The sequence below is a fragment of the Anomaloglossus baeobatrachus genome, chromosome 2, assembly GCF_048569485.1.
Source record: "Anomaloglossus baeobatrachus isolate aAnoBae1 chromosome 2, aAnoBae1.hap1, whole genome shotgun sequence".
Lineage (NCBI taxonomy): Eukaryota > Metazoa > Chordata > Amphibia > Anura > Aromobatidae > Anomaloglossus > Anomaloglossus baeobatrachus.
Window position 1 is genome coordinate 35381947 of NC_134354.1, and position 12126 is coordinate 35394072.

The 12126-nt window shown below is 40.7% G+C and overlaps 1 protein-coding gene across 1 annotated transcript in view; it reads right to left on the reverse strand.

Moving 5' to 3' along the window:
* Window positions 1-11881, reverse strand: part of RIPPLY3 (ripply transcriptional repressor 3) — a 25306-nt gene extending 13425 nt beyond the window's left edge. Inside the window, exon 1 of the mRNA XM_075332911.1 lies at window positions 11778-11881. Coding sequence (XP_075189026.1) covers window positions 11778-11881 — 104 coding nt within the window. The remainder of the gene's footprint in view (window positions 1-11777) is intronic.
* Between the last annotated feature and the right edge of the window lie 245 nt (window positions 11882-12126).

A 12126-nucleotide genomic window follows, 5' to 3' on the forward strand; every position in this document is an offset into this window, starting at 1 on the left:
TATCTATCTATCTATCTATCCCTCTATCTATCCATCTATCTATCTATCCCTCTATCTATCCATCTATCTATCTATCTATCCATCTATCTATCTATCCCTCTATCTATCTATCCCTCTATCTATCTATCCCTCTATCTATCCCTCTATCTATCTATCTATCTATCTATCTATCCCTCTATCTATCTATCCCTCTATCTATCTATCCCTCTATCCATCTATCTATCTATCCCTCTATCCCTCTATCTATCTATCTATCCATCTATCCCTCTATCTATCTATCTATCCCTCTATCTATCTATCCCTCTATCTATCTATCCCTCTATCTATCTATCTATCCCTCTATCTATCTATCTATCCATCTATCTAGCTATCTATCCCTCTATCTATCTATCTATCTATCTATCCCTCTATCTATCTATCTATCTATCTATCCCTCTATCTATCCATCTATCTATCCCTCTATCTATCTATCTATCCCTCTATCTATCCATCTATCTATCCCTCTATCTATCTATCTATCTATCTATCCCTCTATCTATCTATCCATCTATCTATCTAGCTATCTATCCCTCTATCTATCTATCTATCTATCTATCTATCCCTCTATCTATCTATCAATCCCTCTATCCTTTTATCTATCTATCTATCTATCTATCTATCAATCTATCAATCCCTCTATCCTTTTATCTATCTATCTGACTGTCTGTCTATTTTATAAAAGAGGAAGCAGCTCTCCAGTGATATTCTGCACTTTATCTTTGGGGGGGAGGGGCTGCCTCCTTGAAGATATATAACGAGGTCCGCCATTTGCCCTGTAGGTATGATACTTAAAATCATGACTGGTGCTTCGTCATCCTCCCAGTGTACCTTTATTTATTTATCTTTCTTTTTTGTGTATAACAATAATGGATTGATTTTAAAATGTTTTTATTAATTAGACTTTCATATTTTTTGGTCCATGTGTCCATAGTGCATGGGATGAAACCGGAGCCTGAGGTCCAGACTTTCACCCACCTTTTGTGCATTAGGAAAAGAAAAATCCAGCTAAGACCCCGAACTGTGGAGCGAAAAGAGTCTTACATCAGACAAGAAAGGGACCGTGTTCCTCTCCTAAAACTCTAACAATTGTCTCCTCACTGCACAGACATTTACAGACTCGGCTGGGTATGTGAACCGCACACAGAAAAAAATTGAATTTGGGTTGCCGCATTCTCTGCAGCACAAAGTGATACCATTTTTTTTTCTATACACCTTTTGATCACTCTTTAGAATATTTTTCTCTTGTCTATTATAATTTTTAAAACGGCATTTATTGTATGGGTTATGACTCGGTTTTATAGCTTGGGTTGTTACATATGTGATGATAATAAACGTGCACTTTTTTAAAATTTTATTTTATATATAAAACAGTATTCTTAGTGGTAAAAAAAATAAATTCATGCTTTATTTTGATTTTTTAAAATTTTTTTTACTAAATGTTATCCCCTTTTCCTAAGTAATATCATCTTGCAATTAGCACCATATAGTAATTTTGGCCAACATTTTCCAGTAATGTGCCCATCCTGGTCCCATTCCTGTAGTAATATGCCCAATACTGGTCCCTATCTTGTAGTAATGTCCTCCATTCTGGTCCTCATCTTGTAGTAAAGTTCCCCATCCTTGTCCTCATCTTGTAGTAATGTGCCCATCCTGGTCCTCATCTTGTAGTAATGTCCCCCTTCTTGTAGTAATGTACCCGATCCTGGTCCCCTTCTTGTAGTAATGTGCCCCATCCTGATCCTCATCTTGTAGTAATGTCTCCCATCCTTGTTCCCACCTTGCAGTAACGTCATCCATTCTGATCCTCATCATGTAGTAATACCTCAACCTGATCCTCATATTGTAGTAATACCCCATCCTCATCTGGTAGTAATACCCCATCCTGATATTCATTATGTAGTATTACCTCAACCTGATCCTCATATTGTAGTAATACCCCATCCTGGTCCCCATCTTGTAGTGATACCCCATTCTGATCCTCATCATGTAGTAATACCCCATCCTGATCCTCATTATGTAGTAATACCCCATCCTGATCCTCATCTTGTATTAATACCCCATCGTGATCCTCATCTTGTAGGAATACCCCATCCTGGTCCCCTTCTTGTAGTAATATTCACTATTATGCCGTTCTTCACATACAAATAATAAAAAAAAAAATTCTCACCTGTCCCCAGTTTCCTCTTTTCTGCACAAGTGGCCCGCAGGCACCATACACTCGTTGATGATCGCAGCCCGGTTCAGGGGGCCATCGATGTCAGCTCTTTGTTTCAGTTCAATGGAATGTATTGCTGGTGCCATGCAGAAACAAGCTTCCTGCACAGCTATACCAATGCCAACAGCTGGCCAATCATAGGCCAGCAGCTGACGTCATATGTCACTGTCAATTCCTGGCCTCTGATTGGCTGGCTGCTGGCATTGGTATAGCTATGCAAAGAGCTTGTCTCTTCACGACACAGGCAACACATTCAATTGAACTGAAATTTTGGCAAATTCTCCAAACCCCCTTTTTGTTGTGATTTTGGGGCCTTTTTTTCCAATTAAAAGTTAATTTATTGATTTTATAAGTAAAGAAAACAACATATAATATGTTAATTGCAGTGTACAAAAACAAGAACAAGTAAATTACCGAAATCCAAGAGGTAGTTGGATGGGGTAGACATTACAGCATTTAAAACATGACGCAATTTACCTGTGAATAGTTATTACAGATAAGAAATGCAAAGTCCAGAAAGAATGCAAGGAATAAAGTCATGAATGATCGTATTCAGGGACCATGATGACCCAACATATATCTTACTGTGGGAGAAAAAACTCCACCGGCCATTAAGTCACAAAGATTGTAATGCCACGGGGACCCACCAACCAGAGACAGGTGCAGGGGAAGAAGGCATCAGATTACTAAACTGGCACTGGGACGAAGGGGGCCTGAAGGTGAAACCAGCCGACCTCGGGTGACCAGTTACCACCAGAAAGTGAGTAAAGAACCAGTTGCAATGAAACTCTTGTGTGGCCTACCTTCTTCCAACACCCATCACATCACCTACCCTCTGGGGCCTACCATCCAGGCTGCCATTAACACCAGCCCCAATAGTGGACATTGTACAGCGGCGGCTCCATCTACATAGCCGCAAAACCGCAAGTTTCGCCACATGTGAACATTATTCTAATCACCTGTAAATATTCCCCATTTCAAAAAGCACCCAGGGCACAGGACCGGGCAACGGCCACCAAAGTGACATTCCCCAGTTATACACCGCCCGGGACCGAGTACCCCATAACCCTGGGCGACACAGGTCCACCCATCACTAATTATGAAGGAAATAAACTAAAATGAGGAAATACCATACAAAAGCAGAGGGATAGCAGTAAAAATGTGTGACATACAATAAAACCTATGGCATATACATGCCCTTAAGGAACAAGACAGAGGCTCCCGTTCTGTTTGGGGGAAAAGAGTGGACATGTTGAAGAACAGCTCTCGAAGACATATAACCTATATTAATAATCATTGGCATCCTAATGATAAAGTGTCCATTTTCGGATAATGAGTATGACTAGTACCAGTATTGCCCGAATATGCAAAGAACATCAATTCAATATAGGGCACACACAGATTAAAAAAAACTAACTAAACATTCTGTAAGCATTCTACCATCCTGACCAACAGCCCTCAACGATGGTTGAAGAGCTCCATAGCAGGTAGACCTAGATTCAGGTGACGTCTCCTGGACCCTGGGATCTAGGATGCGGACGTCTCCTTCTCTTTGGACGTCATCCTCTAGAAGACCTGTAGAGGATGTAGATATAGAAGAAGGAGGAAAGTTTCTTGTCCCACTTCCAGGGCCTGATAGCCTGAACATCAAATTAACCAAGGGGGCATAGAGATTTCCAGCAGCTCCAAACTGGATAGAAATGTTGGTAGATCTGGAGATCTTAGCACAAAGTATTGTGATCCTTTACGAACTGTCAGGGAGTAGAGAAAACACAAAAGAAAGGGAATTGTTAAAAATAGGCAGTAGAACAAAGGGAATGCCAGTAGAGTTTATTGACTTTGGCAATCCTCTTATGCCGAGAGTGTTCCTTTTGTTTCTGTTCTCTACAACATCATCAGGTTTTGTTGAATGGAGTATAACTGTTTGGAGTGATCACGTACAGTGTCATGTAAGATCTGAAGGGTAGACACATTGGTTTCTTGTATCTGGGATAGACCATCAACTCTGGTAGTGTGCGAGGACAGGTCAGATTGAAACTGAGCAAATTCTTTTTTACATTTAGCTACCACTTAGCTGGCGAAGAGCGATATATCACTTTTCTTAGATATTACTTCTAGGAGAACCCGAAAGTCAGATAGATAAATAGAGTGCATTGAAAATGTATTCATACCCTATAAACGTTTCCATGTTATACCCACAAAGTTAAATGTTTTATTTATTTATTTATTAATACTTACCTAACGGTCGCGCGGTTAGCCATATGGGCGTCTCCGTTGTCCGGTGCCGCCTCTTTCGACCATCTTTGTTCTCCTCTAGCCGCGGTCCGACGCCATACACACTCGCCGGCATTCAAGTCCTGAGCAGGCGCAGGGCAGATAAAAGTATTGTAGTGCGCCTGCACAGGACCGGCGAGTGTGGATGATGTAGCCACGTCATGCACACAGGCTTCAGAAAGAGGACGAAGATGGCCGAAAGAGGAGGCGCCGGCACCGGAGGACGAAGACGCCCATATGACCCAACTCAACCGCAGCGGCCAGTTAGGTGAGTATTATAAAGTGTTTTTTATATTCTCACGGCGGCCTGGGCTCTTATATACAGCATGTTAGAATGCTGTATATAAGAGCCCGGTGGTGGTGGCTGCAGCTTATACACCAAAAAAGTGGTGACAGGTTCCCTTTAAGGGAATAAATAAATAATCATTCTCTCTCTGTGACGGTTGCTGTACTCTGTACATACAGTATATATAGTACAGACTAAAAGTTTGGACACACCTGCTCATTCAAATGGTTTTCTTTATTTTCATGAAAATTGTAGATTCACATTGAAGGCATCAAAACTATGAATTAACACATGTGGAATGAAATACTTAACAAAAAAGTGTGAAACAACTGAAAATATGTCTTATATTCTAGGTTCTTCAAAGTAGACACCTTTTGCTTTGATTACTGCTTTGCACACTCTTGGCATTCTCTTGATGAGCTTCGAGAGGTTGTCACCGGAAATGGTCTTCCAACAGTCTTGAAAGAGTTTCCCAGAGATGCTTAGCACTTGTTGGCCCTTTTACCTTCACTCTGTGGTCCAGCTCACCCCAAACCATGTTGATTGGGTTCAGGCCTGGTGACTGTGGAGGCCAGGTCATCTGGTGTAGCACCCCATCACTCTCCTTTTTAGTCAAATAGCCCTTACACAGCCTAGAGGTGTGTTTGGAGTCATTGTCCTGTTGAAAAATAAATGATGGTCCAACTAAACGCAAACCGGATGGAATAGCATGCTGTTGCAAGATGCTGTGGTAGCCATGCTGGTTCAGTATACCTTCAATTTTTAATACATCCCCAATAGTGTCACCAGCAAAGCACCCCACACCATCACACCTCCTCCTCCATGCTTCACAGTGGGAACCAGCCATGTAGAGTCCATCCGTTCACTTTATCTGCGTCGCACAAAGACACGGTGGTTGGATCCAAAGATCTCAAATTTGGACTCATCAGACCAAAGCACAGATTTCCACTGGTCTAATGTCCATTCCTTGTATTCTTTAGCCCAAACAAGTCTCTTCTGCTTGTTGCCTGTCCTTAGCAGTGGTTTCCTAGCAGCTATTTTTCCATGAAGGCCTGCTGCACAAAGTCTCCTCTTAACAGTTGTTCTAGAGATGTGTCTGCTACTAGAACTCTGTGTGGCATTGATCTGGTCTCTAATCTGAGCTGCTGTTAACCTGCGATTTCTGAGGCTGGTGACTCGGATAAACTTATCCTCCGCAGCAGAGGTGACTCTTGGTCTTCCTTTCCTGGGGCGGACCTCATGTGAGCCAGTTTCTTTGTAGTGTTTGATGGTTTTTGCTGCTGCACTTGGGGACACTTTCAATGTTTTCCCAATTTTTAGGACTGACTGACCTTCATTTGTTAAAGAAATGATGGCCACTCGTTTTTCTTTACTTAGCTGCTTTTTTCTTGCCATAATACAAATTCTGACAGTCTATTCAGTAGGACTATCAGCTGTGTATCCACCAGACTTCTGCACAACACAACTGATGGGCCCAACCCCATTTATAAGGCAAGAAATCCCACTTATTAAACCTGACAGGGCACACCTGTGAAGTGAAAACCATTTCCGGTGACTACCTCTTGAAGCTCATCAAGAGAATGCCAAGAGTGTGCAAAGCAGTAATCAAAGCAAAAGGCGGCTACTTTGAAGAACCTAGAATATAAGACATATTTTCAGTTGTTTCACACTTTTTTGTTAAGTATTTCATTCCACATGTGTTAATTCATAGTTTTGATGCCTTCAATGTGAATCTACAATTTTCAGAGTCATGAAAATAAAGAAAACTCTTTCAATGAGGTGTGTCCAAACTTTTGGTCTGTACTGTACATGTATATATCTATATATTTATTTCCTCCCATACATGATAACCATTACCTGGCTGGATGGCGCTGGGTAAACACGTCCGTTCGGCTCCATTACCTGTATATACTTCCATCGTGCGGCCGTTACCTGTGTTATTGACTGTAGTGAGGGGACTACAAATCCCACATTCCTCACGACATTGTCCGGACATAAAACAGATCTCGGCTTTTATAGAAAAGTCCTTATCCTGCCCCGTAACACCCCACAGAACAAACAGCGCAGAAGAGCCGCGTATTATGTGCTACTAGGGGCCGTGTAATATTAACCAGTATTTATCAGGCGGCTTTCTGCTCCACTTCTTTACAATTTCACTTCAAAGTCCCCGTCCTGCAAACACCTCCAGGCTGCAGGAGACAGCGCTAATCCCATAATTAACAGGTAAAAGGGGGAAAAGCCACAGACATCTGTATTCTGTCACAGACATAGTGCGCAGCTCAGTCCCCCCTGATTATACACAGCCCCCCGACCTGTCAGCACCTTACTAAGAGGAGGTTGTCATCAGGATGTGTTATCTGGGGTTTTACATAGGACTGCAAATAAATCTGGGGCTGCATGGGGGCGACGTGTGTTGTGAGCAACCGAAAAAAAAAAAATCAGTGCAACCTGTCCATTGCTTACGTTGAAGTCTATGGTGAGTTGCTGGCGCCAAAATTGAAGAACATTTGGAAACATTTGTGCCTGTGTTGCAGGTCCAACGCCATAGGAAATCATTGGATGCAATGTTTATATATATATATATATAAATTTATAATATATATATATATACACACATATATATACACACATATGTACTCATGTACATACATATCTATATACACACACATATCTATATATATATTATATATAAAATGTATGTGTGTACATATATATATATTGTGTGTATGTGTATACAGTGCCTACAAGTAGTATTCAACCCCCTGCAGATTTAGCAGGTTTGATAAGATGCAAATAAGTTAGAGCCTGCAAACTTCAAACAAGAGCAGGATTTATTAACAGATGCATAAATCTTACAAACCAACAAGTTATGTTGCTCAGTTAAATTTTAATAAATTTTCAACATAAAAGTGTGGGTCAATTATTATTCAACCCCTAGGTTTAATATTTTGTGGAATAACCCTTGTTTGCAATTACAGCTAATAATCGTCTTTTATAAGACCTGATCAGGCCGGCACAGGTCTCTGGAGTTATCTTGGCCCACTCCTCCATGCAGATCTTCTCCAAGTTATCTAGGTTCTTTGGGTGTCTCATGTGGACTTTAATCTTGAGCTCCTTCCACAAGTTTTCAATTGGGTTAAGGTCAGGAGACTGACTAGGCCACTGCAATACCTTGACTTTTTCCCTCTTGAACCAGGCCTTGGTTTTCTTGGCTGTGTGCTTTGGGTCGTTGTTTTGTTGGAAGATGAAATGACGACCCATCTTAAGATCCTTGATGGAGGAGCGGAGGTTCTTGGCCAAAATCTCCAGGTAGGCCGTGCTATCCATCTTCCCATGGATGCGGACCAGATGGCCAGGCCCCTTGGCTGAGAAACAGCCCCACAGCATGATGCTGCCACCACCATGCTTGACTGTAGGGATGGTATTCTTGGGGTAGTATGCAGTGCCATCCAGTCTCCAAACGTCACGTGTGTGGTTGGCACCAAAGATCTCGATCTTGGTCTCATCAGACCAGAGAACCTTGAACCAGTCTGTCTCAGAGTCCTCCAAGTGATCATGAGCAAACTGTAGACGAGCCTTGACATGACGCTTTGAAAGTAAAGGTACCTTACGGGCTCGTCTGGAATGAGACCATTGCGGTGCAGTACGTTACTTATGGTATTGACTGAAACCAATGTCCCCACTGCCATGAGATCTTCCCGCAGCTCCTTCCTTGTTGTCCTTGGGTTAGCCTTGACTCTTCGGACAAGCCTGGCCTCGGCACGGGTGGAAACTTTCAAAGGCTGTCCAGGCCGTGGAAGGCTAACAGTAGTTCCATAAGCCTTCCACTTCCGGAAGATGCTCCCAACAGTGGAGACAGGTAGGCCCAACTCCTTGGAAAGGGTTTTGTACCCCTTGCCAGCCTTGTGACCCTCCACGATCTTGTCTCTGATGGCCTTGGAATGCTCCTTTGTCTTTCCCATGTTGACCAAGTATGAGTGCTGTTCACAAATTTGGGGAGGATCTTAATTAGTCAGAAAAGGCTGGAAAAAGAGATAATTAATCCAAACATGTGAAGCTCATTGTTCTTTGTGCCTGAAATACTTCTTAATACTTTAGGGGAACCAAACAGAATTCTTGTGGTTTGAGGGGTTGAATAATAAATGACCCTCTGAATAAACTTTTCACAATTTAAAAAAAATAAATAAAAAAAGAAATAACATTCTTTTTTGCTGCATTTCACACTTCCAGGCTGATCTACAGTCCAAATGTCACAATGCCAAGTTATTCCGAATGTGTAAACCTGCTAAATCTGCAGGGGGTTGAATACTACTTGTAGGCACTGTATATGTATATATATATATATACACACATACATACACACACACACTCACACATACATACATGCATATGATATATATATATATATACACATACACACACATGCATTTTTATATATATATATATATATATATATAAATTATATATATATATTATATATATGTACCATATTATATATATATATATATATATATATATACACACATATACACACATGCATACAAAATGCATGTGTGTATATATATATATATATATATATATATATATATATATATATATACACACACATGCATTTTATATACCGTGTATATATATATATACATATACATACATACACACACATACAATACATATATATATATATATATATATATACACACACACACAGATGGAATTTTTAGGTCACGCTTTCATATCAATAATTTGTGAAAATCCATGCAAGTGCTACAAAAAGTTGAGTACGAAATAACTTTTGCATATGCGGAAAAACTAGTAGTTTTCCATCATTGTGCTGGATCCGATTTTCATCCATTTTTTCCTCCGTTTCCGTTTGTACCATTTAATACAGCAATTGTTTTTCTTGTATATATATATATATATATATATATAAAAAAAAATAAAAACTTTCCAAAATTCTCCCGCCGATAGGCTAAGTGCATAAAACTGATAAAAATCGTCTGGTTTTCATCCACAAAATTTGGACAATTTTCTTCCAGAAAACTCGGATGATTTTCATCCAAATTGTCATTTTTGTGGAATCCATTTTTAAGCATCAGCTCAGAAGTTATTGAAATTAAGGCTCTGTGCGCACATTGCTTTTTTTTCATGCTTTTTTCCTTGCAGGTTTTCATCAATACTGCAAGGAAAAAAAGCATCCCAGCTAAATCTATGAGAATCCTGAAGGGCTGTGCACACGCTGCTTCTTTTTGCCTTACAGATTTTGTTGCAAAAAAAAAGAAGCAACACGGCAATTCTTTCTGCTTTTTTTCCTGCGTTTTCCCTATTTTAATACAAAAAAACAACACGAAAAAAAATCATGAAAAAAAGCACAAAAATGCGCTTTTTCCCCAGCAGCTTTTTTCCTGTGTGCACATACGGTAGATGACCATTTCCAGTTTCCTCTGTGAAAGAATTGCAAGGTATTTGTAAAAATTGGATTTCATGGCTCTGTACTGCTAAATTAATTGGGGGGGCTGCAATGGTATAAAGTGGGGGGGTTCTTTTACACATTTTGCATTGGATCCCAGATGCGTCACGTAAGTAGATTAGATTGCAAGCTCCATTCCCAAAAGGGATGGATATCAACTATTACAATCTGTGCACAGCGGCGCAGAACATGGTGGCGCTATAGAAATCCTACAAAATAAACGCATACAGTAATAGTATAGAACATAATGATAACGAATCTGGTTAATCTCCTATAAATGAAATATTCTTCTATTTTGCTACCTGTTTTTTTTTTTTTAATTTTAGGTCTTATTTTTAGTTTTACAATGATGAATGTTAAAAAGAAAGCAAAAAAAAAATTATGGAAACATAAAAAAATACATTGAAAACTATCGCAATAGATTGTACATGTCGTTCGGCCGTAACGGAGCGCTTCAGATTTGTTCTCTGGTTGGTAAAAGCCAATAAACACAATTAAAAATCTATAAGGGGATGTGCACACTTTTAGGAATTGGAGGAGACATTATTGCAGCATTTCTGCATCTCCTGGTAATAAAAACGCAGCGGAGAAAACGGACATTTTTGGTTTTTTGGTGCAGATTTTCCACATTTATGAGTATGGGTGAAATCTGAAACAAGAATAATAATAATAATAATAATAATTTTATTCATTTATATAGCGCTATTAATTCCACAGCGCTTTACATACATCAGCAACACTGTCCCCATTGGGGCTCACAATCTAGAGTCCCTATCTGTATGTCTTTGGAGTGTGGGAAGAAACCGGAGAAAACCCATGCAAACACGGGGAGAACATACAAACTCCTTGCAGATGGTGTCCATGGTGGGATTAGAACCCAGGATGCCAGCACTGCAAGACTGCAGTGCTAACCACTGAGCCACCACAAGCCTGCAGTGCTAACCACTGAGCCACCACAAGCCTGCAGTGATAACCACTGAGCAATTGTGCCGCCCACATGGAGCAGATTTAGACTGAGCTCACATCCAGTAATCATCCGTTAGGCCGCTTTCACACATCAGTTTTTTGCCATCAGGTGCAATCTGGCAAAAACATGAAAAAACGCATCCGGCGTCTGTTGCCGCTGGATGCGTTTTTTCCCCCATAGACTTCTATTAGCGCCGGATGGCCTTGCGTTCCATCCACCTTTCGCCGAAGACCGCAGTGCGCGCACAGGGCTTTAAGGTTTCAGTAAAAATTAAAGGGTGAAAACAGGAAAAAATGAAATAAATAAAAAAAAAATCTAAGAAAATTTTTGAAAAATACACTCAAATCGGGAAGTAAAAAATTAAAGAACACATTAATTCCCAAAAATAGAGTGGTCAATTTAATTTAAAAAAAAAAAAAAAAAGGAAACATAAGGTATAAAGTTCTAGTAAAGAGATTGTAGGATCATCCAGGTAGAATGAAGCCAGGTACATTATGATGGAGGGTTTACATCTCGCAGCGCCGCTTACCTTTCCCCTTGGCCAGGATGCCTTGGGTTGGGGCTCACCGTGCCCCCGGAGCAGTGACACATTTGGGCCACCGTGGCCTTCAGGGTGTAGTGCACAGAGTCCATAGTGCTGGGGGGGATCAGCCGAGTCCCTCGCTGTGAACTGACTGACTGATCTACTCAGGCTGCTTTATCTTAGGTCTCACCTAAAGTAAACAAGGCGTCAGGTAGAGGGGAGGAGGAAGGATCAGAGCGTCCTCCACCTTCAGGGGTCTGTAGAAAGTGCACGCTCCTCAGCTCACCAGAGACACAAGGATGATGGACAGGTGGAAGCTCCGACAGTAGCTGCGGCATCACACACCGGCAATACG